The sequence below is a fragment of the Abramis brama genome (assembly GCF_963993115.1).
Source record: "Abramis brama genome assembly, chromosome: 10".
Classification (NCBI taxonomy): Eukaryota; Metazoa; Chordata; class Actinopteri; order Cypriniformes; family Leuciscidae; genus Abramis; species Abramis brama.
Window position 1 is genome coordinate 28,680,938 of NC_139972.1, and position 26,745 is coordinate 28,707,682.

At 41.6% G+C, this 26,745-nt stretch overlaps 1 protein-coding gene across 1 annotated transcript; it reads right to left on the reverse strand.

The window, feature by feature from the left end:
* On the reverse strand, positions 1–4,044 carry LOC311091565 (C3a anaphylatoxin chemotactic receptor-like). The gene is made up of 3 exons (XM_084127534.1): positions 3,586–4,044; positions 2,959–3,179; positions 1–1,710 (listed from the first exon to the last, which is right to left on the reverse strand). Exons 2-3 carry the CDS (start codon positions 2,960–2,962, stop codon positions 671–673), a joined length of 1,044 nt encoding a protein of 347 aa, XP_083983660.1. The 5' UTR covers positions 2,963–3,179; positions 3,586–4,044; the 3' UTR covers positions 1–670.
* Positions 4,045–26,745: the final 22,701 nt, after the last annotated feature.

Sequence of the window (26,745 nt, forward strand, 5' to 3'; positions counted from 1 at the left end):
TACTTGAGGTCCAGGCACCTTTTATTTTTACAGTGTACAGACAGCATGTTTCACACAGAATTACTTCAGTTTTGGTGATTGAATAAACATTATATAGTAGGCTACTATATAAACATATAATATACTGTAACTAAATTAGCAGTAGCCTATTACAACGTGGCTTAAAGATTGTGTAAAACAAGTCAATGGAAAAGAAATGCATTAAAAAGGTAAACATAATATATAATATATATAATCAGCATATAATAGGTAAAATATGTTTAAAATATTTATATCTACAGGTCTGTTGAAATATTTCCCCAAAGCCATGAGTATACAATAAACATCTGTTTCCCATAAAAAGCATAAACAATACAAAGTATTTTTATCATCCCAACTAGTTTAGACGCAACAACACTGACCCAACCAATGGCATGAGTTTGAGGTAGAGCTATCTGTTAGTCTAACCAATGGAAAACAAGGGGCATGTCTGAGAAACCTGCCTGAAATGTCATTTTAATGGTGCATGAATTACACCTTTGGATTGACTTTAGAACAAACAAGTCTTTGAATCACTGCTTATCTGACATGGGATGAGGGGTTCAAGGCGGCAAAGTGGAAAGCTTCTTAATATGTTTTATCGGATCACTTCAGACTAATACAAGGAATGAATATCTCTGGGACTGATTTTCTAAAAGCATGTTTTGTTGTCCTGGCTGCTGCCAGTTGACGAGAAGGTTGTGTCGTTCATCTTGAGACCCTGTGATTCTGAGAGGCCTGAACAAGTGGAAGGGCGAGATGATCGGAAAGACAGATGTTCTTCAGCAAACGCCGTCTCCAGCACCAGCAGTAGAGACTGTTTCAGCTTATTCTTAAACTCCTCACACATGAACACATAGAGAATAGGGTTCAGACAGCTGTTGAGATGAACCAGGCAGTTTACGAAAGGTCCTATGTGTCTTAGTACTGTTTCAAAGTCACTCCAATTTTTCTCCTTTGCAATTACGGTGGACAGCTGTTGAACATGAAAAGGAAACCAGCATATGAAAAAGGCCATGATCACAGATATGATGACCCGGAAAGGCTTGAGTTTCTTCCCCCTTTTGAGACGTTTGGCACGCACTCCGATAGCAATGTATGAAGATGCAATGATCAGGAAGGGGATGAGAAAACCCACCATAAACCTGTATATGACCAAAGACTTGAAGGGTTCTGGATAATAAATGCACCGGTTATTATTTACAAAGCGTTTGATGACAAAGGGGATGCTGCAGAGGATGGATAAAACCCACGCAAATGCACAGATGATCCTGGCTTTGACAAGAGTTCGTTTGTTTTGAGCCCAATCAATCACCCAGGTGGACATGCATCGGTCCAGGCTGATAGCAGTCAGCAAAAAAATGCTGGCAAACATGTTGAGCACCGCCACAAAGCTGACAAACTTGCACAAGAAGTCACCGAAATGCCAAGCCATCTTGTTAAAGGCAGTAACAATGTAGAGGATGATGATTAAGATGAAGATGAAGTCTGCAATCGCCAAGTTGAGAAACCATATGGAGTTGACGGTCGTCTTCATTTTGTAGCCAGTCACAAATATGACGAGCCCGTTTCCAACAATACCCAGAGCGAAGACGACAAAATATATGCATATATAGAAGATTTCAATGCTTGAAAAGGCTTCCATCTGAGTTGCATTGGTCCCATTCACAGCACTCAAAAAGGTTGCATTCGCTGCACAAAAAAATAGAAATCAAACTGTAAAAGAAAGTCATAACATTTCTGATTCTTTCTTTTAATTTTGGTTGAAAACTGAATTAGAAGGATTCATTCAGAAATCCAACTGATTCAGCAATCCGGTTGCAGCGGTTAACAGCTCACTGGAGTTGGAAATTAATGATTTTCAGTTGCGCATAAAGCTGATGAATGTCTTTAAAATTATGTCTTTTGGGATAGTTATTACAGCTCTGATTTTAAGTATGAATCGTATTAGTGTTGTTCAAATTAGAACCTTAGTTACCAGTTCATTGTTAATCATGCTCAAGATTAGGCTAAATTATATTTAATGTATAATTTTATTTGTCAGAATTATGGTGAATAAATGTTTGCAAATTTAGAGCTTATGATAAAAGTAGATGCTCAATCTTACCATGATGCCACCAGGGGGCATCGTGTCCTACAGTATATTCTTATGTATAAAATGCATGATGTGTGTATCTTTTACTGGGTATTTTAACTCAAAAACATGCTTTTACGCTTTTAAAAGAATAAACAAGAGTACTTATAACCCAACAAAGTATTTTTGCTGTCTACAGCTTAAATTGTGGCTAGTAGGTTAAAAGACTTTGTCAGCAAAATTTGTTGCACAATTCACATGCAACATAAGACCACAAAATTAAACATTGAAAAGACAAAATATAATTTTCCTGCTATTCTGGTCTCATTAATGCTTTCAGACAGTTTTGCATTTAAGCAAATACATTTTGCATTAAGCAGTAAATACAGTTGCAAATGACACATCCTTTCTGACCACAGCTTTTTAACCAATATTGACGTACACGGCATGTATTGAACACGTGACTGAAGTCTCAAAAACTAGCCAGAGATGCAATTTTTTTTTTTTTCTTCTTTTATCTTAAAATAGTGGTTTACACTAATAAACAACAGCAGGGATGGATGATGAGATCTCTTTTTGACTTCTGTTGGATTAGAGTCCAAGCTTTTAACTCAACGCCATGCTGCATAATCTTGATCAAATCAACAATTCAAAGAAGTCAAGATAATGAACTCAACCAAGGGGTGGGGGAATAAAAAATGCATGTCATTTTGAAAAGGCATTGCAGAAAACATAAACTGCCCACATCACCCACTTCTTTTCACAGGGCATCTGTCTCAATAAAACAGAAATTAGCTTGCTATATTATATTAGGTGTATAAACATAGTCATAGCCACAGGAATATTGCGTAGATGTAGATTCTTACCCATTTTCAGTCCTTTCCTTCTGTTCTTTCTGCAGGTGTGTGTTATTAAAGCTCACAACAACGTCTTCACATGAACAATTGTTGGTTGTTTCCCCTTCATTTGTGTGAAAGAGAAAGTGGCGTGGAGTAACACCCACAAGCAACAAGGGAACTATGCTTCTGTAGAAAACTATTTTGAATATCAGCTCTCAAAGGTTAAAGTTACATTCTTCCATGGCAACCTAAAATAGAATCATATACTTTATTAACATAATCCAGATAATAATTTTAAAAATACAAATGTTTATGACAACAGCAACTAAGAATTAAGGGCAGAGCAGATCATTATAGTTCTGCAGTTTGATATTGGTGTTTTGAGCATGATTATATAATATTATGTAAAAACAAATGCAAATTTGACGTGCCACATTCTGTTGATAATCTTTCTTCTTGAGTGTTTAAAAGCAGTAGGCTACAGAGGATGCCATCTAGAGGCTATAATCTTCACTTTATCTTCTTCCTTTATAAATAAACCCTTCTTTGGCTTATTTAAAGGAGCTGTATGTAAGAAATGTATTTCAATTAATCATAAAATGGCCCTGATATGTCACTAGACATTAAGAAATCATGTTCATTTCAAATACTTACATCACTGACAACAGTAGTCCAGCCAGGATATTGTCATTTAAAAAGTGAAGTTGCAGCCCTCAACTTATGTTGATGTTGTCATCTTGTGTTTTGGCCTGATGCTCCACCCTCCACCTATCTACCAATCACGAAGTCAGTAGTGTTTCGGCATCCGGGTTGCCAGCTCAGCTCTAGTTACCACAGCTGCAGCTACAAACGTTTGTGCTGGATCCTGCAGCCTATCTGGCAACCTCGAGTCAGGGGGGAGGGGGAGGGGATACACCGCTCTACAGTAATTTGAAAGTGATTGCAGTACCAGTTTTGGCCACAATCTTACATACGGCTCCTTTAAACAAACAAATAAAAATATTTCTGCATGATGTATCTTTTACATAAACTGTCAACCCGTTCTCACTCCCAAGGCGTCAAAAACAGAAGCATGGTCAAGCGCCCCCGGCGTCACACAGAGGACTCCAAAGGCGCCCCTCGGCGTCACTCTGTGACTAATTTGGAACTCCGTTGCTTCAATGGGAAACCTGCGGCGTCAAAAACAGACGCGAATTTTATCAGTAGGAAATCGCGGTGAAGAAGTCTCATTCGCGATATTTGGCATCAGTTCACGTGTGCCAGATGTTGGTAAGTAGTGTAAATACGCTTTCCTAGTAATGTTTGATATAATGTATGTTCTGTTTGTCAATATTATCAGATTAGCTCATGTTCAGTCACTGCATTATATCTGTCATCTCCACGGAGGTTTTGCGTTACATTACTTTCTAATTCAAAACAGGGTGATTAAACATTGTCTGTCACGTGACGTGCTATAGGCCTAGGCCTCCAATCAGTTCATCATATTCATTTCAGGTTTAAAGTAGTACAATTAGTTCCAAACAGTGTTGGGCAAGTTACTTCGAAACTGTAATGCGTTATTTATTACTTGTAACTGTCATTTCAAAGTAATTCGTTACATTACAATATTACTGTATTTAAAATGTAAGGCATTACACTACTATTGCATTACTTTTAAGTTACTCTCACCAAAATAACTGCAAATATGGATTTGGCAATCTAAATGTAGCTTATGATGCTCAATTAGCTCATTACACATCCAGTAGAAGGTGATGTGGTATCCGACTGAGCTTATATCTAAAAAAAAAAATTCTTCATGTATCCATATCATCCTTACCTTGATCTTGGTATTTGCGTTTCAAAGCCATCTCCACCATCATTTTCCCGCGAGGATAGGCCATTATTATGTTAGATACATTTAAAAACAACCACTGCAACAATTTTATTTTCACTTTATTTATTTAATGGTTGTGGCAAAAGTGCTTCAATTACATATAGGCATTAACGTTACACCGTAACTTCAGCGCAAAAATTTAACGTTGGTAAAACAAAGGCAGAGTGCCTTAACTCCAACTGTAACTTGATTCCAGCATTCTAGAGTGCAGCAGAACAAAGCTAAAAGACCGTAACTGATGTTAAGGGCTTCTGCCTTTGCTTTCCCTCTGCTTTTGGAAGTTATGACAAAAACAACATCTTATTTTTAGCAGAAAAGAACAAAATTGACTCAATATATTTTTCCACATGATAAAACTGATGTCCATTGTTCCAAAAATGGCAATAACAAATTTTGACCAAAATTGAAGTTAAGGTCTTTTGCCTTTGCACGGCAGTATAGCACGTCACGTGACAGACAATGTTTAATCACCCTGTTTTTATCACCCTGTATTTACACTACTTACCAACATCTGGCACACGTGAACTGATGCCAAATATCGCGATGTGTTGTGTCGGAATGAGACTTCTTCAGCGCGATTTCCTACTGATAAAATTTGCGTCTGTTTTTGACGCCGCAGGTTTCACATTGAAAGCAACGGAGTTCCAAATTAGTCAGAGTGATGCCGAGGGGCGCCTTTGGAGTCCTCTGTGTGACGCCGGGGGCGCTTGACCATGCTTCAGTTTTTGACGCCTTGGGAGTGAGAACGGGGTTGCAGTTCTTTTCATGCTAGGATGAATAGCTTGTTGTAGGCTACTGCTCATTTGTAGCCGCTTCGTTGGCTAAAACCTTCTGCTAAACTGTGTGAACTTTGAGACTAGTTTAGACTAGTTAATAATTTATCTTCGAAATGGACAAAAAGCGCCAAAAAAGAGGTCGATATGGTTCATGCACTTAAATAGTCTTCTTCAGTCAGTGATAGCATTGAAGGAACAGACTTGTGCTTTTGGCCTTTTTATATTATGATACAAGCAAAAAGTTAATTTGAATAAGGCAGAAATGTTTATGCTAAGACCTATGTACATGAGAATCTGCAGAAGCTTTCAGAAAACAAGCATAACAAATGCATAATAGCATAACAAAGTTCAATGATGCAGCAAGAATAAAGGGTATTAAGGCATGAAGCAAAAATATTCATTTCACTCAGAAAAGAAGTAATCATGCACTTGGGTTCATTCACATGCAATTATAACAGCAATTTTAAAGGTACACTATGTAACTTTCTTTTTGTCTGAATTTAGTTTTGTTATTTTGTATTTAGTTAAATGTCCAATATTCAAACTGAAACACAGTTTACCCTGACTCATCCTTGAAATCTCTCGAAAGAGAACCCTTCCACTGTGATCTAGAATAAAAATTAGTAATGTCAGTCATTCTTAGTTTCCTCATAAGTATAAATACTCAGGTTTTGCATTTTTAGCAGTAAAAGAATGACTGCAGCAGATTACCAGGAACAAAACTGAATAGTTTTGAGGCTGTGATGCACGAATGGGAAATTTGTTTGGTCATGTTTACATAATGCTTTAGCAAACTGTTTTATGTCATTTTTTTTTCTTTTAAAGCAATGTTTTGAGGCTTCTTATGATTTACAGGTTTTTTTTTATTCGCTTTGATACTATTTTCACTAGTAAGGTGTTTATATCACAACAGATCATCAAAAGTGCACTTTTTACAAGCATTTCATCACGTTTTAAATTGTGTTTTCAAAATCACAAAGTATCTTTTTCACTACTCAACATAACTGTTTCATCTATTTAAATGTTTGCCTTTCATAATACCATTACTATCAAACTTTTGATTTCCATCTGTAACAAAGTTCGTTATTGTGGGAAGGAGGCGGGAACCGGCGAACATTCAAACAAACTTTAATATATCAAAAATAAAACAAATACAAAACGAAAGTAAAAGACAGCAGCCCCTCATGGACGACTGCTGTCACATCAAATAAAACACAAACATCAAATAAAATCCAGGCCTAGGCCTCTCTCGATCTCCACTGTCGTCGCTCCTCCTTTTATGCTTCCGCTCCTCCATGAGCGATACAAGACTGGTGCATCTCATAGGTGTCGCTCATCAGTAATCACACCACCGGCCTCGCGCCCTTCTCCCACGGCCCTCAGCCTCGTCCTGCTCACCACAGCATCTCTTCTTGTTCAGTTTAATACATGTGTGTATTATTTAATCCAACTGAACTTAATGGTTACTCAATGAATCATTTGGTAAACCTATAGATTTATATAGATATTGATTCTATAGACAGTTTCTATAGAACTAGTTTGCAATCTCCAAAATGGATTTCCAAATATAATGAATTCTTTTTACACAAGTGAATTATCCTAGATGATAACCACCACTATGTTCAAAGTTTGTGTGTGTGTGTGAGAGAGAGAGAGAGCTATTTGTGAACATGGAGAGGGAGAGGAAACAGTCAAAGACTATGTAACATCAGATTGACCAGAGATGCATCAATAGAAGGGAGACAGATGGCATCAAATCCTCATGGCTGTGTCATACTTCATCACACCGTTTGATAACACACTAGATATATAACATTATGGATTAAATTACATGAGTTAGGTAATGTAAGTGAGGCAACTTTAGCCTGTGTTTCTGTAATTAATTCGGCAACAAGAGTGATTTGAAACATGTATCTTGCTTTGTTTGCTTTTTAATGAACTGATTGTTAACTGAAAGAAGATCAGTCTTCGCGCCCTCCACACCCTTCTAACCGTCAAGATGGGTGTGGCCAGTGTGTATATAAGGAGGGCTCGCGGGCTGAGAATCAAGCCTAGGACAGCAAGCCTAGGGAAGCGCCTGAGGAAGCCGGCCGCCGTCGCCGCCTTCAGCCATCCGTGCCTACTACGCTATCCGGCGTCATATCCTTTTATTACTGCTGTGTGTGTTCGCCCTGCGACACACACTTTCTCTCACTGTTCTAAAAGAGCACGAGGTGTTTTTGTCAAAATGCCTCGTTTTTCCTGCGGCTCGTGCCGCGCCCCGCTCAGCAACGGAGACCGCCACCTCTTCTGCGCTCTCTGCCTGGGCCACGAGCACGCCGCCACCGCACTCTCTACGGGCGGCTGCCCCGAGTGCAAAGAACTTTCAATGTCGACCCTGCGGGCTCGACCTGAAGTTTTCGACCAAGCTGTCGCTCCGCCTGTCCCTGCCGGGCCGCGCAAGAAGAAGCGCCGCTCGCAGAGCCGCCGCATCAGGGGATGAGGCGAATGAGATAGACACCGTTCGAGCTGCGCTACTGCGCCGCTCACAATGGATGGCAGAAGCGGACGGTCTCGGAGCGAGCTTCCTCTTCCTCTGTTCGAGCCGCGCAAACTGCGCCGCTCACAAGGGATGGCAGAAGCGGACGGTCTCAGAGCGAGCTTCCTCTCCCTCTGTTCAAGCCGCACAAACTGCTCCGCTCACAGGGGATGGCAGAAGCGGACGGTCTTGGAGCTCTCTTTACGTTGCAAGAAAGCTACTCCGTCCTCGCGCGTCACTCACCGGCGAAAGGAGAACAGAGTGTTTTCGTCCCGCCGTGGCCGGGCCTACCTCCATTTCTCACACATTTCTCAGTCCCCTCTTAAGTTCAGGCGACTGGAATTGTTCATATCGCAGTATACGAGTTATAAACGCACGCCTGCAAGCAAACGCCGTCACAGGACATGATGACGCTCTATTATATGCTCGCTCTAACCAAAAGCCAATGTATTCTCCCCTGTGGCTCAGTGGTGGAATCTTAGGCTTTCGCGCCAGAGACCCGTGTTTGATCCCGGCTCTCGCGGCAGATCAAAATTGATGCTTTTTGCTTCTCCAAGCTCGCGGCCAGCTTTTCTTACATACAGAAAGCGAACCCGCTCTCCCACTTGTTGGGCCGCGCAGATTGCGCTGTTCACAAAGGATGACAGAGCGGATGGTCACGAGCAACGTTCAGCGCGCGCGCCTCACTCACCGGCGAAAAGAGGAGAGAGAGTGTTTTAGTCCCGCTGTGGCCGGACAAGCCGCCAATTCTCACACATTTCTCAGTCCCCTCTTAGGTTCAGGCGGCTGGAAATATTACTATTGCAGTAAACGAGCCTGTTTTAGTACACGCACGCCTGCAAACAAACATGAGGTCGCTCTCTCTTATGATCGCGCTAACCAAAAGCTAATGTGTTCTCCCCGTGGTACAGTGGTAGAATCATAGGCTTTCGTGCCAGAGACCCGTGTTCGATCCTGGCTCTCGTGGCAGATAAAAATTTATGCTGCTCGCTTCTCCGAGCTCGTGGCCAGTTTTTCTTACATACAGAAAGCGAACCCGCCTCTCGCACCACTCCTACTCATGGTGCTCGAGTATTTATGAGCGTCTAAACACGAGGGAAGAAAAGACGGTTTAGTCCCGCTGCGGCTGGACCACCATCAAAGCTTCACGCTCTGTCAGTCCCCGTTGCCACGGCTACTGCAGATGTTTACCTCGCAGCCAACGAGCCGGTATATCTACCCGCTCGCCTGCGCGCAACCACCGTTCTCACGGCGACCCAGAGAAATTTCAAATGAGCATAATGTCTGGTTGCACGGCTCACGCCGCATGTGTTTCAAATGCAGTGAATGTGCCCACGTTTCCGTGTTCACCCCTGCACACAAGCACTATAAATCCCGTGTCTCTCACAGAGCCCACTCTCATAAAGCAGGCAGAAGCCGCTCGAGTGTTAAAAGTAGGTCACGTGTCCACCTCCCCGTGCCCACACCTACTCACTGCCCGCTCTGTCACACGGCCTCTCACGACCGGTCATGTTTAAATGTAAGTCCTGTGCCCGCCCTCGAGCGCTCACACATACTAACGCACCTCACACTGTATGTTCCCCATCCAAAGCCACCGGGACACTGTGTGTAAAACGGCCAGCTATCGCTGCATGTGAGCCGCCGTATTTAAGCACCAAGAGCGCGCCTGCTGTGCCCACGCCTCCGTTTCGAGCTCTCGAGCCCGCGACGCGCGGCAATCAGAGCTCGGAGGCCATTCTGCCCCTGGCTGCACACGTGAAAGCGTGGGAAGCTATTCCAGGCGCGTCAGAATGGGTGCTAAGCACAGTAAAAGAGGGCTATACTCTGCAGTTCGCTCGCCACCCCCCGCGCTTTCATGCGCGTACCGAGACGAGAGTGAATGGGGAAGTAGCACATCTACTTTGAGCAGAAATAGCGACACTCCTGTGCAAAGGGACTATAGAACCGGTACCCCCTTCTATGAGCGAGTCGGGCTTTTACAGTCGTTATTTCCTCGTTCCCAAGAAGGACGGAGCTCTCAGACCGATTTTGGATCTGAGACATTTGAACAAGGCTCTTATGAGAAGACCGTTCAAAATGGTCACAACCAGGCAGATCCTCGCGCAGATTCGCCCGAGGGACTGGTTTATCTCTCTCGATCTAAAAGACGCGTACTTTCAGATCCAGATAATACCCCGTCACAGGCCATTCTTGAGATTCGCCTTCGACGGTCAGGTATATCAATACACTGTCCTGCCGTTAGGCCTGTCTTTAGCACCCCGCACATTCACGAAGTGCATGGACACGGCTCTCGCTCCCCTGAGAGGTCAGGGAATGCGAATTTTGAACTATTTGGACGATTGGCTAATTCTAGCATAGTCAGAGGCAGAGCTTATCGCCCACAGAACAGTGCTTCTCAGCCACCTGGAAAGCCTGGGGCTCACGGTCAACTGGACCAAGAGCTCATTAGTGCCCAGTCAGTCAACCTCTTTTCTGGGTTTGGATCTGGACTCTGTGGCAATGACGACCCGCCTGTCGACACAGCGCACGTGCTGTATTCGACGCCTGGCCGCGTCTTTCCAGCCGGGCAGCACCGCACCTCTCAAGACTTTTCAGAGGATTTTGGGTTGTATGGCTTCAGCTGCAGCAGTGCTTCAGATGGGTCTATTGCGTATGCGCCCGCTACAACGCTGGTTGAACGCCCGAGTGCCGCACAGAGCATGGGCTTCCAGCGGCATTCCAATCAGAGTGACTCAGAGCTGCGTTTCAGCACTGAAGCCCTGGTTAGCGGCCGACTGGTACCAGCGGGGAGTGACAATGGGAGCCGTCTCGCACCGCAAAGTTATCTCGACAGACGCTTCCACCTTAGGTTGGGGCGCTCTGTTCGAGGGCAAACCTGTCTTTGGCCTGTGGTCAGACCAGGAGATATCCCTCCACATAAACTGTTTGGAGATGATAGCGGTCGAGAACGCGCTCAAGCGTTTCCTCCCACTCATACGGGATCACCACGTGCTAGTCCGCTCGGACAACATGTCCGTGGTGTCCTATGTGAACCGACAGGGCGGTGTCAGGTCCAGGAACCTGTGCAAACTGACAGAACGCCTTCTCGTGTGGGCTCATCGCTCGTTGCGCTCGCTGAGAGCCGCGCACGTGCCGGGCCATCTGAATGTCGGCCCAGACAGACTGTCCAGTGACATCATTCCCCCGGGAGAATGGTCCCTGCACCCCCAGACAGTCCAGTTGCTCTGGCGCCTATTCGGCAGAGCGGAAGTCGACCTCTTTGCGTCGAAAGACAACGCTCACTGCCCGATGTTCTTCTCAAGGAGCGAGGACGCGCTGGCCCAGACCTGGCCCAGCCTCCCGCTGTACGCTTTCCCTCCGATCTCCCTGTTACCACAGGTCATCACGAGGATCAGGGAAACGCACCACCCAGTGCTTCTTATAGCCCCGCGTTGGGAGAACCAAATCTGGTACCCAGAGCTAGTGAGGCTGTCGCACTTATCCCCATGGCCGATCCCGGTGAGAAAGGATCTCCTCTCTCAAGCCGGTGGATCGATCTGGCATCCCCATCCAGAGCGCTGGTCTCTGCATGCGTGGATAATCAACGGATACCCGTTGACCTACCAGAAGGGGTCGTAAACACGATCACGCAGTCTAGAGCTCCCTCTATGAGAAGGCTCTATGCGTCTAAATGGTCTGTGTTCGCTAAATGGTGCGCTACTAAGAGCCTGGATCCACGCACATGTGAGGTCCCGCGGGTGCTCTCCTTCCTACAGGAGCTGTTGGACAAGGGCAGGTCCCCTTCCACGCTCAAAGTGTATGTGGCGGCTATTGCAGCGTTTGCTGAGACGACGCGCAGCCGTGCAATAGGAAGGAACGAGCTTATTATCCGTTTCCTCAGAGGAGCCAGACGGATGAATCCCCCGCGGCCCCCCCTCGGTTCCTATTTGGGATCTGTCCTTGGTCCTGGAGGCCCTGAAGGCTTTCCCTTTGAACCGCTTGAATCCGTGGATTTGAAGTACCTTTCGCTCAAAACCGTTTTTCTGATAGCTCTGTCTTCAGTAAAACGCGTAGGGGATCTGCACGCGCTATCCGTTAGTCCTGCATGTCTTGAGTTTGGACCAAATGACTCTAAAGTCATTCTCAGACCGAGACACGGTTACATCCCCAAAGCGATTGGTACCCCCTTTAGGGCGCAAATCATCTCCCTTTCGGCTCTGCCAGCATCCGATAGTGGGGACAGTGATAACCTCCTATGCCCCGTCAGGGCGCTGAGAGTTTACATTACGCGCTCCGCTGCTTTTAGGCGTTCCGAGCAGCTCTTTGTCTCTTTCGCCGGGCACACCAAAGGTCTTGCCGCCTCAAAACAGAGCCTGTCCAGGTGGATAGTGGACGTGGTTGCAGCAGCTTACGCCTCCAAACACCTGCAGTGCCCTTTGGGTATCAGAGCCCACTCCACTAGAGGCATCGCCTCTTCGTGGGCCTGGTCCAGCGGAATTTCTATCCACGATATTTGTATGGCGGCGGGTTGGGCCTCCCCATTGACATTCGTGAGGTTTTATAACCTGGAAGTTCCCGCCTTGCAGGCTAAACTGTTGTCAGTATAAGTGGCATATATGTTCTGCCCAGTCGCTCATGTGCAGACTACGTTCACGTACTGGTAATATTTCTGGTATGGCACCAAGGGAAGAGTGTTTTTAGTACACAGACCGGCTATGCCGCTCTGTTCCTTTGTTCCCCACTACACGCTTGTGTACCGGTGCTGGCCCGCGCCGCTGGCCGCCTGTCCTACACTCGGTTGCGCTGGGGATTATTCTCTCCACACATAGACCGGTGAGACCGCTCTATTTTTCCCCTAATATGTGCTTATGTACTATGCGGGCCCGTGCTACTGGCCGCATTGTTTACACTGATATATATAGACCGGCTGTGCTGCTCTATTTTATATATGAAGTGAAGTGCTTTGTACATGTGCTGGCCCGTTTCTCCGACCGGCCACCTGTTTCAGCATGTTGTTTTCCCCGGTCTCCCTGGGACTCATGTGCTGGATGCTCGGCGCGCACGGCGTTGATAAGGGGTTCCCGTAGCGTAAGCAACTTATGCAATACGAGAGAACCTCTCGTAAGAGAACGTACTCGGTTACCTAATGTAACCTCGGTTCTCTCTAGAAGAGGGAACGAGTATTGCGTAACCTGCCGTGACGCGCCACGAGCTTTTGCGCTTCAGACTATGAAAACCAGATTCTCAGCCCGCGAGCCCTCCTTATGTACACACTGGCCACACCCATCTTGACGGTTAGAAGGGTGTGGAGGGCGCGAAGACTGATCTTCTTTCAGTTTAGTTCAGTTCAGTTTACTCATAGGGTGTGACGTTACACAGGGCTCACTGGTAGGCTGCAGCAGTTGCCGCCGGGCAACCAATGAGCACGCTTATACAGCCCATCATGGTCTGCCGGCTGCCGCACTGCGTTGACAATGAATACAAAATTAAGGATAATTTTTTGGCTTCAGATCTCGAAGAAAGAGAACTTTCCCGTAGCGTAAGCAACTTACGCAATACTCGTTCCCTCTTCTAGAGAGAACCGAGGTTACATTAGGTAACCGAGTACGTTCTCATTACATATTACAATAATCTTGTGTTTGAAACAATGATTATGTGGACTGAAAATATGTGCTGAATGAATGCATTACATCAGGTTTTAAAATAATGACTAGCTGTGTTACAAGTGTGATCAGTTTGAATTTTTAAAATGTACACCTTACTTGTAAAAATAGTACTAAAACACATTTCTTGAAACCATCACCCACTTTCTCAAAACCTTAAACACAAAACCAAATTTTCAAACCACATTCAGAGAACCTCTGACTCTTCGGGCAAAATCAAACAATTGCCTCAAATGGAGAACACAGAATCCAAAGCATGCAGTTACAGAAAATAAGTATATTGTAACAAAGAAAACAAATTTTGCAATTACGTAAAAAGTATAGTAATGACAACTTACATAAGTATGGTGAATAAATTGTATACTGTATGCACTGCAAGTACAGTGTTGGACTGAATATTGTATAGTATTGAATGTCTGTATACTTGCACTTGCATACTGTGAAAATACAGTGACCCAACTGCAAAAGCCAAAAAGATTACAGTAAAAAACTCTAAATGAAAGCATGTTACAGTCACTCAGTAGAGTTGTGCAACTGCAGAATCAAGGTAAGTGAGAGAGATTGATTCTGCTTCAGCATCACGTCTTCATGTTGGGTCCAGCCAGAGGACTTTGTCCACATCACAGTCAATATTATCTCTGCAGGCAAAGGGAAAAACCCTGAAGCCAGATCCAGCCTTGACAACATTCTCCACACCTTTCTCGTCCTCATTCTCTTCCTCCTTGTTCACCTCCTCCTTCTCATCCTCTTCCTTTTCTCCCTCTTATATTGTTTCCATCCATTGATGGTACCAACATTCAGTGCAACATTTTGAGTCAATTTAAGCACTCTGAACTGACTTGTATTATGTACAGTTGGTTTGGTCACATCATTAGAAATAAGTGTGAACAATTCGTTGAGTCGTTGAGTTTAAACAGTGACAACTGTGTTGCAGTTGTGTTTAACCTGTGTTTAGCAATTTGAAACATAAGTGCATCACAATGCAAAATGTGTCTTAGTGGGAGAATGTGTTTAGAGTTTTGAAGATTGAGATTTGCAAGCAGTGTTTAAACTACCTGAACTTGTTTTTCTTGATTGCTTAAAAACATTTCTTGAAACTATGCCTCGTATTCTCAAAACAGTAAACACAAATCCATAATGTCTCACCCAGTTCCACAAACATCCTGTTTTCAGGTCAAAATGAAGCTCCACACTCAAAACCATTCACTCTTGCTGAGAAACCAAACTTTGCCCTCAGATATCACACAAACCCTCACAAACACAAACACTACAACATAGTCTTAAACACTGGTGCAATTCATTCAAAACAACATTTCCAAAACTGGTAAGTTATGTTGCCCCCCCGATAGACAAATTGGTTTAGACTATTGAGAATTTGGTTCAGAGAATGGGGTTTAGTGTTTTAGCAATTCAGAAAAACTGTAATATACATGTGGATAACGAAAAAGATGCATTGGGATTGGCATTTAAAGACATTCTGAACTCTATTGGAGTTAGACAACATGTGTCAGGACCTACTCATTGTCATAATCATACTCTAGATCTAATATTATCACACAGAATCATTGTTGATGCCGTTGAAATTCTGCAGCAGAGCGATGACATCTCAGATCATTATCTAGTCTCGTGTAAACTTACAGTTTTTTACGATTGCTATGACAGATTTTTCAATACTTTTAACAAATTTCCAAAACTCTTAACGCACCAACACACCTAAAACACACAATTGGCAAAACAGTTAATTTCATGCTCAAAATCACATTGTAAACTAAACTCCAACACTAATTTTCAAAATACAATAATACACTAACACAATACACTATGTCTACCAAAACATTAACACATGTTCTCTTCCACCAGGAACATTTAGTCAATTATAGCACAATGTCATAAAAAACACTAACATCAGATGGAATTACAGAAACTGCATTATTTTATATGTGTCAGGTATGCCCACAACAGACAGTATATTGTATTGATCATAGATTGTGTTTTGCACTGCAGTTTCTTTTGAAGTCTCTCTACATTTTTGTTTTGTTTGTAATGTAAATGCATGCATTTTGTTTTTTTTGTTTTTTTGCAGCAGAAATTCAATACAACAAAATAAATTACCCTTCTTGGAGTAGCTTTATAGAATGTATGGTTTATGAAAAAAAGAAGACAGAGACAGTATTGCTGCAGTAACGGCTTTATTTTCAACAGGACATTTCTGCAAGATAACAAAAATATGCAATATAGCTGCCATTTACAGTATTACTGTATGTGAAAATACAAAATATACAAACAGAAAAAGCGTCATCTTCTAATCTGCGCAGTCTTCTGCATTTGTACATGTTCTCATCACACCTGATATCTTCCCTGGCAAGGCATGGGAAGAATCTTTTGGCATGCCTTATCCTGGCAGTGTTCAGCTGTGATGTCTTGGTATGCAGCATCTTTTGCATACAGGAGGGACATTTGGTCCTGTGGACTATGGTCAAAAACCTTTCATCTCCAGGCGGAGAAAACTCCTCAATGGGGGTTAAGGAAAGAGAAGTAAGGGGCAAGGAAAATAGACATCATCCTCTGATGGGCGTCAAACCAGGCTGTGACTATAGACGGGAATGGTGGAATGCCACATTGTCCCATATTTGCATAACTTCAATCAGCTTTTTCTCACTAGCAATGGAATAAAATACAGGGGATATATTTGTGTTTCAGTTCACAATATAAGCAGCTGTTTACCTTGAGTTTAGCCTGTAAGGTTAGGTTTAGAACATGGTGTTTTCTGTTCTGACATACAGTGTTAAAGCATTGGTAAATTTGGCAGTAAAAATACATTGTTTTGTTCTTGTTTGAGCTTGTGCGTAAAAGAAGTTCAAGCATTTTAAATTTGTGTTAATTGTATGCTTTTTGTGTTAAAGCAACAAGAAATGTGTTAATAGTATAGCTTACACAGACGGGTGTAGTGCTAACTGTGTTAAGAGTTTTGGAAAATTGTTAAAAGTATTGAAAAATCTGTCATAGCAATCGTAAAAAACTGTAATCTGCCCGGTCTTCTGCATTTGTCCACATGTTCTCATCCACATCACACCTGATATCTTCCCTGGCAAGGCATCTTGGGAAGAATATTTTACAGTAACATGCCTTATCCACCCCTGGCAATGTTCAGCTGTGATGTCTTGGTATGCTGCATCTTTTGCATAAAGGAGGGACATTTGGTCCTGTGGACTATGGTCAAAAACCTTTCATCTCCAGGCTGAGAATACTCCTCAATGGGGATGAGGAAAGGGAAGGGGCAAGGAAAATGGACATCATCCTCTGATAGGCGTCAAACCAGGCTGTGACTAGACGGGAATGGTGGAATGCCACATTGTCCCATATTTGCATAACTTCAATCAGCTGTTTCTCAGTAAGAATAGAATAAAATACAGGGGATATATTTGTGTTTCAGTTCACAATATAAACAGCTGTTTACCTTGAGTTTAGCCTGTAAGGTTAGGTTTAGAACATGGTGTTATCTGTTCTGACATACAGTGTGAAAGCATTGGTAAATTTGGCAGTAAAAATCCATTGTTTTGGTCTTGTTTGAGCTTGTGTGTAAAAGAAGTTCAAGCATTTTAAATTTGTGCTAACTGTATGCATTTTGTGTTAAAGCAACAATAAATGTGTTAATAGTATAGCTTACACAGACGGATGTAGTGCTAACTGTGTTAAGAGTTTTGGAAAATTGTTAAATGTATTGAAAAATCTGTCATAGCAATCGTAAAAAACTGTAATTTAGCCAAGGCTGCAAAGCCGACTCCGTGTTACAAATATGTTAGACCTATCACTTCTGCCACTAAAGATTGCTTTATTAATAATCTTCCTGACCAGTTTCATCATCTCAGTATCGCAGATAGCTTAGAAGAACTCGATATTGCAACAGAAACCTTTAACTCTCTCTTTTCCAGCACTTTAGTCACAGTTGCTCCGTTGCGCTTAAAGAAGATTAAAGAAAATAGTCCAACGCCGTGGTACAACGAGCACACTCAGGCACAGAGCACAGAGAGCAGCCAGAAAAATGGAGTGCAACTGGAAGAAAACAAAACTAGAGGTATTTCGCATTTCTTGGAAAGAAAGCTTGATTGCATACAGTGAGGCCTTAAAAGCTGCTAGATCTGCTTATTTTTCAACCATATTAGAAAAAAAACAAAAAAAACCAACTAGGTATTTATTTGAAACAGTGGCTAAACTAACGAAAAATAAAGCTTCAAGCCCAGAAGTTTCCAAGCAGCACATCAGTAACGATTTGATAAACTTCTTCACTTACTGTAAAAGATTGATAATATAAGGGAGAAAATTATAACTATGCAACTGTCTACTACAGTATCACATCAGGGAGTGCATTGTAGTCTCCCTAGGGCAAAATTTGATTAATTAATTACCATAGGAGAGGAAGAATTTTCTAAACTTGTTAAATCATCTAAATCGACAACATGTATGTTAGACCCTATACTGACTAAGCAACTGAAAGAGATGCTTCCAGAGGCCTTAGATCCTCTTTTTAATATCTTTAATTCATCTTTGTCATTAGGCTACGTACCAAAAACTTTTAAACTGGCTATGATTAAACCGCTTGTTAAAAAAACACAACTTGATCCTACAGAATTAGTCAATTACAGGCTGATCTCGAATCTACCTTTTCTGTCAAAGATGAAAAGGCAGTATCTTCACAACTATGTTCCTTTTTTAGAAAGAAATGATATCTGCAAGGATTTTCAATCAGGATTTAGACTGTACCATAGTATCGAGACAGCTCTCATTAGAGTCACAAATAATTTGCTCTTATCATCCGATCGTGGTTGTATCTCTCTATTAGTGTTACTCGATCTTAGTGCTGTATTTGACACTATCGACCACACCATTCTTTTAAATAGACTCGAAAATGATGTTGGCATTAGTGGAATTGCATTAGCATGGTTTAAATCATATATCTGACCATTATCAGTTTGTAGCTGTAAATGAAGAGATGTCTTATTGATCACAAGTTCAGTATGGTGTACCACAAGGCTAAATACTAGGACCGTTGCTGTTCACTCTGTACATGCATTAGTTTTCACTGTTATGCTGATGATACGCAGCTCTATATATCTTCACACCCTGGCGAAACTTACCAATTCACAAAATTAACGGAATGCATAGCTGATATAAAAAACTGGATGACTAGCAACTTCCTACTACTTAATTCTGAAAAAACAGAGATTCTAATTATTGGACAAAAAACTTCCTCACGTAATAACCTAGAACAGGGATGGGCAACTTCGGTCCTGGAGGGCCACTGTCCTACAGAGTTTAGCTCCAACCCTGAAAAAATCACCTGCCTGTAATTTTCTAGTAATCCTGTGGACCTTGATTAGCTTGTTCAGGTGTGTTTGATTAGGGTTGAAGCTAAACTCTGTAGGACAGTGGCCCTCCAGGACCGAAGTTGCCCATCCCTGACCTAGAATACTGTCTAACACTTGATGGCTGCTCTGTCAGGTCCTTGTCGTCGGTTAGGAACCTGGGTATGCTCTTTGATACCAATCTTTCATTTGAAAGTCACGTGTCTAGCATCTGTAAAACTGCATTTTTTCATCTTAAAAATATATCTAAATTACATCATATGCTCTCAATGAAAAATGCAGAACAATTAGTTCATGCGCTCATGACATCAAGGCTAGATTATTGTAATGCTATTATAGGTGGTTGCACTGTACAGTACGCTTAATAAACAAACTACAGCCGGTCCAAAATGCAGCAGCTCGAGTTCTTATTAGAACCAGGAAGTACGACCATATTAGCCCGGTTCTGTCAACACTGCATTGGCTTCCTATAAAACATTGTAGAAATTTTAAAATATTGCTTATAACTTACAAAGCACTAAATGGTTTAGCTCCCCAGTACTTGAGTGAGTTCTTAACGCATTATAGTCCTTCACGTCTATCTCAGAATTCTGACCAGTTGATAATACCTAGAATATCAAAATCGACTGCTGGCAGTAGATGCTTTTCCTATTTAGCACCAAACTTTGGAACAATCTTCCTAACATTGTCCGGGAAGCAGACACACTCTGTCAGTTCAAAGCTAGACTAAAAACACATCTCTTTGACCTAGCATACACATAACACATTATAGACTTCTATATATCAATGTTAGGCTGCATAGTTTAGGTCAGCCAGAGCCGGGAAAACTCCCCATAAATCCTGATGTACTTGTTACATCATAAGAAGGATGGCGTCTACGCTATTATTAGTCTCTCTGTTTATCCGAGGTTTACCGCAGTCCGCTGGAACCAGGCCGGATCCAGATCAGATGGTGGACCTGCACCTGGACCCACCCATGACGCATCCCTGAAGTGCCAGCCTCATCAGCCCTATGAAGGCCTCATCGACACAACAGCCATCTGCACTGATCCTCAACAAACTCGTCTCTATACTGGCGTGATGACTCCGACTTCCAACCAGATGGAACAGGATAAATATTCTGAATGTTCTGATCCAATCTGACTTCTGACCTGTAATGCTGCCTGGATCATAGTCATAAACTGTTCGCTTGTTGGCCAAAGGAGAACTGGCCCCCGACTGAGCCTGGGTTCTCCCAAGGTTTTTTTCTCCATTCTGTCACCTGATGGAGGCTTGGTTCCTTGCCACTGTTGCCTTGGACTTCCTCATCCTCTTCCTTCACCTCTTCCTCCACTCCCATCTACTCTTCCTCCTCCTCCTCTTCCTCCTCCTCCTCCTCCACTCCAGTGTCCTCAACTTCTTCCTTCATGTCTTTCTGGATCCATTGTTCCAAAACTGAATGAACTGACTCTGGCCCTTCTATCTATCTATTGAAGGATCTGATTGGTGTGTGATCAATTTTGACTCTTAATGTTTCCACTTGGGTAAATGTGTGCTAACTGAGCTGAAGCTGTGCTGACTTGAGTGAACAATATTGAATGCTAGTGCTTTCCAAATGACAACATTGTCTAGGCAATGAGAAATGAAGGGATTTGTGTGTAGAGTTTTGCAAAGACAGTTCAACAAATCTGACTTATGTGTCAAAACAGGGGAATAGTGTTTATAGTTTAGGGAAATGGGTGTGCTTTTTTGATAAATGGCGTTATGGTTTTTAAATTTTAGTTCAAAAGCCTGGTTATAGTGTTTAAGAAATCAAGAAAACCTGTAATGTTTTACAGAAAGAGTGATTTATTCGACCAATTGGTTTAGGCTATTGAGAATTTGGTTCAGAGAATGGGGTTTAGTGTTTTAGCTTTTCAGTAAAGCTGTAAATTGTATACTGTATGCACTGCAAGTAGTATTGTACTGAATATTGTTTGAATGTCTGTATATTCAGCACTTGCATACTGTGAAAATACAGTGACCCAACTGCAAAAGCAAAAAAGGTTACTGTAAAAAACTCTAAATGAAAGCATGTTACTGTTGATGAAAAATTCATTGTTCTTGTGTTCATTCATTTAAACTTGTTGATTTCATTTGAGTGTGTGTAAAAGCATCTGACCATATACTTCTGTGAGGTTTTTCTAACAGCTGAAGAAGGGACAGGAAGACAGGGTGATAAAACTTACACCTGAGCACGAGAAAGGATCCAGCCAGGAGAATACAGGGGTCGTTTAACAATAAACAAGGGGTCCCATGCCCTCCGCTTAGGGGAAGCAGGAGGTCATTTAGATTGTAAATGAAGGCCTTTTGGCTTCTCAGGGACAAAGAACAGCATGACCTGCCCAGGGGGTTTTGCTTTTTGGTACGAGCGAGAGGTGATTCAGGGGAATCACAATTTTTTTGGGGTAAGGGAAAGAATTGATCTGAGGAATTCGGATCAGTTTCTACCTCACTTAGCTCGTTGGTGGACGGAAAGCCCACAGGTGATTCAGGGGAATCACATATTCAGGGGAATCACAGTTATTGATTAATTAGTTTTACTCAAAAGTGCTAGTAACCAAAAAAAAAAAAAAAAATTTTTTATCGATTTAGGTGGACGGAAGAGCCACGTCAAATCAGAATTAATCGAGCGCTGGAAAGTGCTTATAGGAAGTTTTTGAGTGAAACGTAATTACAAACCACCCGACCGATCTTGGGGTAAGGGAAAGATCGGGTCTGTCGAAGACGTTTGACAGATTCTGTAAGACACGTGTCGAATTGTGAAATCCAGAAAAGAGGAACTCAGCCAAAAATGGGATCATCAAACAGTAAAACAGATAATTTTTATACACCAATTTTCTGTCAGATGAGAAATAATTATGGTAGTAAATGTATGGTTGACATACAGAAACTGATCAAATATCACGATTTCCCCGAGGCGGGAACCTTGAGTAAGATAAGACTTAATGTCGTGAAAGAATCAATAGAAAAGAACGAGGGAAAACAGAATGGTGGCTGTGTGTGTGTTAAACATGTGTGTAAGGGATGCGAACAGACTATAATGTGTTGGGTGGAAGAGGCTGACAGGCGAGAACGAGAGACGGCAACGGCTCCACCGCCTGCCTACAACACAAACCATTATCCCGTAGCAGAGATAACGGCCCTCAAACTGGACCGCTCTCCACCGCCCCTGAGAACCGCACAAGAACTGGAGCAGGACAGACAGCGAATGCCACAAAGACTAACAGCGCAGTTTCATGCACAGCGGCGCCAGTGCAGCAGGGGAAGGCAGACTCCTCAGCACAGGCCGCAACAAGCAGCGAAGAAGACGAGGGGGAAGTTTAAAAAGCCAATCACTATCGTAGTTGTGCAACAACAACAACCTAACAAACCTGTGTTTTCTCATTCAAACCCGGCTCATCGAAAAGGACAGAGAGGAAAAGCTGCTGGAGGAAAATGGAACTGTTATGTTTGCTCGACAAATGCACACGCGCTCCGAGACTGTACAAGATGCAGACTGTGCAGGAAGGACGGACACTGGAGCAGCGCGTGTCCAAACGTGAAGTCGGATTGAACCGAGAGGGCAGGAGAGCGGGACGGAGAGGGTTCAGATCTGGAAAGTCAATCTCTGGCTACAGCAAAGGGAAGTGAAATTATTTTTTACTAACACGACGCACACACGAATGCATACACTGATTTACTTTCTGCTACCTGCAATGAAAAAAAAAACAAAACAAACAAACTGTTGGAAATCTTTATGGCTGATGAAGTTTTGAGCAAAGCTGTGACTGATGATTTGAGATGAAAATGTACAAAAGATAAAATGCATTGTACATCACGTGTCGTGGCAGAGCGAGATTCAGACTTTGAAAAGATGTGGTTTAACTCTGTGGAGAATGAAAGTGTGAAATTTGGCAAGATTTTCTGGAAAGAAAATGTATGTGCACTATCTGCGGTATTGAACGAGAGTCAGAAAGGGTTGTTGAAGTTTGTTCATGAGTGTAAAACTGTGAACGGACAGTGAATTGTTGGATGGGAAAGAAGCAGATAAAAGAGAACAGAGTCGATGCAGAAGGAACTGGCATGTAGGGGAAGATAGGATGTTTTTCCTGATGGAAACAGTGAATTGTTGAATTGAACAGATACAGAAGGAAGTGGCATGTAGGGAAAGATACAATTCATATTTATGAACGCCTGTTAAGTCAAATTAAGTTGAAATTGTATGAAGTGAGTTTTAGATAAAATAAGGCATTGAGTATGATTAACAGGGATTAACATGATGTAAAGATAAGGAATCATGTACGCAAATGTAAGCAAAACGGGAAAAATTATATATTTTAGAGATAAAATAATGATTGAAATGACGATGTAGATGCTTTATTGTATTAATGATATGAAAACAAGAGTATTGAAGAATAGATTGCCATATTTTTGAGTTGAGGATAGCTGTCTGTGTAATTTAGAGACTGAGAAGAATTAGGGAATCTTGTGGTTTCTGTGAAACAGTAGAGATAAGTAGGACTGAATAATTATAATACAATCTTGTGATTTATGTTTAATCTGCAAACTAACCATTTGATAGAAGAATAAGCTTTTAAAACCAGTGTTGATGAAATTAATGACACGTTAAAGTTTTAATACTGTATGAAGAGTAACTGAACAGTCCTGATAAATAGTGAGATAAAAGAGAGCAAATACTGTAAGCAGTTCTGCTCATGCTCTGAAGAGATTTGCAGATGATGTTTTGTAAAAGTTTGATTGTGATTGGAAAGATAAACAATAACTTAACTGGCTCCAAACAAAGAAAGTGCCAAAATTACACAAATTTAAAGAAAAGTCTTTGTTAATATGGGTTAGAAAGTAGTTCAATGTTAACATGATGAAGATTATGATTCGGCTATTGTAATTGAATTTGCAAACGAGACTATAATAGAAAAATACAGACAACTGCTTATCAGCGGCTCTGTTTACATTTTCAACACACTGCTTCGGGGGTGTGAGGTAGGGTGGAGGTGTTAGAAAGATCAGAGTGATAAGACTGTTGGCAGAATAACAGAGAGTGTTTATTGCGGTCAGCGGGGTCATTCAGTGACTGTAAATGTCACGACTGTAAAAGTAAAATGATAAATAAAGTTGATTAGATGATATAGAGAGACAAATCTAATGAATGATTTATAATGATAAAAAAAAAAAATAAAAAAAAAATGTATCACAAGCAGAGAGCGCAGCCTCAAAGGTTGAATCATAGAAGCAGATTGATAAACTCCTAGAGAAAACATTGAAGTCAGGTATTAAATTATGGCAATTGAAAACCTGACAACTAAAATTGAAATGAAATTTTAAACGTTATTAAGAACTAGAATAATTCTTATTATTTCTTTAAGATAAAATAAACAGAAGCAGTGTTACAGGATTAACAGTTGCTAAATGTAAAATGTGTAAAAGGCATTTGATTAAACAAAGGCTTGTTAATGTTGATTTTAAAAGATAAGAATGTGATTTGGCCAAAACAGGTTTGCTTATCTGAATCTGGCATGTGCTGTGACTGAAGCTGCCACAGTTTCAGTGCAACAGAGACTCATTCTGAGTGGAAATTTGTAATGTCTAAATTACAATACATGTAATTTATGGAAAAGATGCCTTAAGATGGGCTACAGTTAAAGAAAAAATGGCAGATAAAGTCTGAAGTTAAAGGTTTATGAGAATGCAGTGTACCAGTCCTGATGCCTCAAGAGTCTCTCTCTCATTCAATGTCAGCTGAAAGCTGGTGTCTGAGCCTGTGTAAAGCACAGTGTTTCAGTTGAAAATCATAGATATGGAAAAGCTAAAACGAATCATGCTACAGGCAGTTCAGATTTAACACATTTAGAGGATAATTTGTAAATGTTTTAGAAGTAAAACTGAATGACTTTAGAAGTCTTTACAATAACACTGTTTAGGACTTGCTTATTTTAGGACCAGTAACTTTTTTGTCTGATTTTAGCCTCCACCATGAAACAGGGCTGATGGCTCCGGCTACAGATGTAACAATACACTGAATAGACGGTTGTGATGACTAAATTCACTGAGTATAATCTCAGTATTGCGATTTTGCTGATTTGAAGATGTTTAAAAGATTTAGGTGATTAAATACTGTTGTTATTAACCTGTCTCCCTGTGCTAACACTATTAGGCAGTCCAGAGTGCTCTGGTGACTCTTGAGTGTGCCTTTCCTAAGCTCCAGAACTGATTATGTTGAAGAAAATGGTCAAAGATTCTGTTATGGGGAAGAGCGGTTACCAGTGTGCACGAAGTGATATCACTCAAAGACGGGTAAGATTCTCTAGGGCCAGAGGTCAACCTAAGACAGAGGGTCACGCCGACACTGGGTATCTGCAGAATGGCGGTGTTTTATGTGAGTTGGGTATGAGAGTGGCGCTGATTGACTGAGTGGCCACCAGCATCAGCAGATCATTGAGAGGCCAGATGGGCTGTGAGGAGTTACGGCATGTCTGACCCAGAAAATGTGAGTTCCTCTATATACCACTTGCAAGAAACCGCATTCATTGTATGGCTTGTTTTTCATTATGACAAGTGTTTGCAACCATGCCAGGGGACAACACCCTGATGAAGATTATAGATAAAGAGCTGATGGGAATGGGCTTTCAAGAGCCAGCTGAGACCGTGAGGTGATTGTCATTATTTGTTGTGGAGACAGTAACAAAACTTAATTTTTATCAGGAACATGATGTTGGTTGCCTTATGGGCAAGGGAAAATATTATAGAAGTTAATATTGAAATAATATATGTAAGAGATGTTTTGTAAGTTTTAAATCCTGAAGGTCATTAGACGTGGTGGTGGCTAAAGGTGAAGACAGCTTTTGTAGATTCAAGAAAAGTCTGGATAAAGGTTAATGGTCAAAGGTTATTGAAATGAATTTATTATTAGATTTTGTCTGAATTACAGTCTTAGGAGGCTGTTGAAAAGATTATTTGTTTATAGTGAGAGAGACTGCTTGAGTGAAGGAACGGATGGTATTCTGTCAGTCTTTCTGTTATCGGCATGCTAAAGCAAGCTGAAGCAAAATAATGATAATGCACCAAACCAATCCAGCTGACTTTTCTAAAATCAGATGGATAATGAACAGACATGCTTTGAAACTGGTTAAGAGGCCATAAAAACATTAGATAAAAGATACAGGAAAATGTAAGGTTAAAATGTCATTTAAAATTTAAATCTTTTTAGAGAAAAGATATGAATAAGAAATATGAGCAGTTCATAGTCAGGGATGAGTGTGAGTGTTAATTCATGTTTTGTACAGTATGTGTTAGTTTAGGACAACTATTCTGTCTGAATAGTGTGTATAAATTTGTCATTAACCTCTGGAAAGAGTGTTTTAGCATTATAGATGGGTTAAGGCAAATGACAAATTTGAAAGTAAGCTGAGGATTGTGAGTCAATCTGATGAGAAAGCAACACAGAACATAGGACGAGCTTTAAGTTGATTGATCATCGAGCTCTGTCTGTTAATTATTATTTTGGTCATTTATGATGTGCAGTAGATTTGAATTACTTTCTGGACAGGTTTAAGTATTGATGTGTAAATTAGAATTGTGAAGTCGTAGATAGCCGTCAGTCATGTGTTGAGAAAAAGTTATAGAT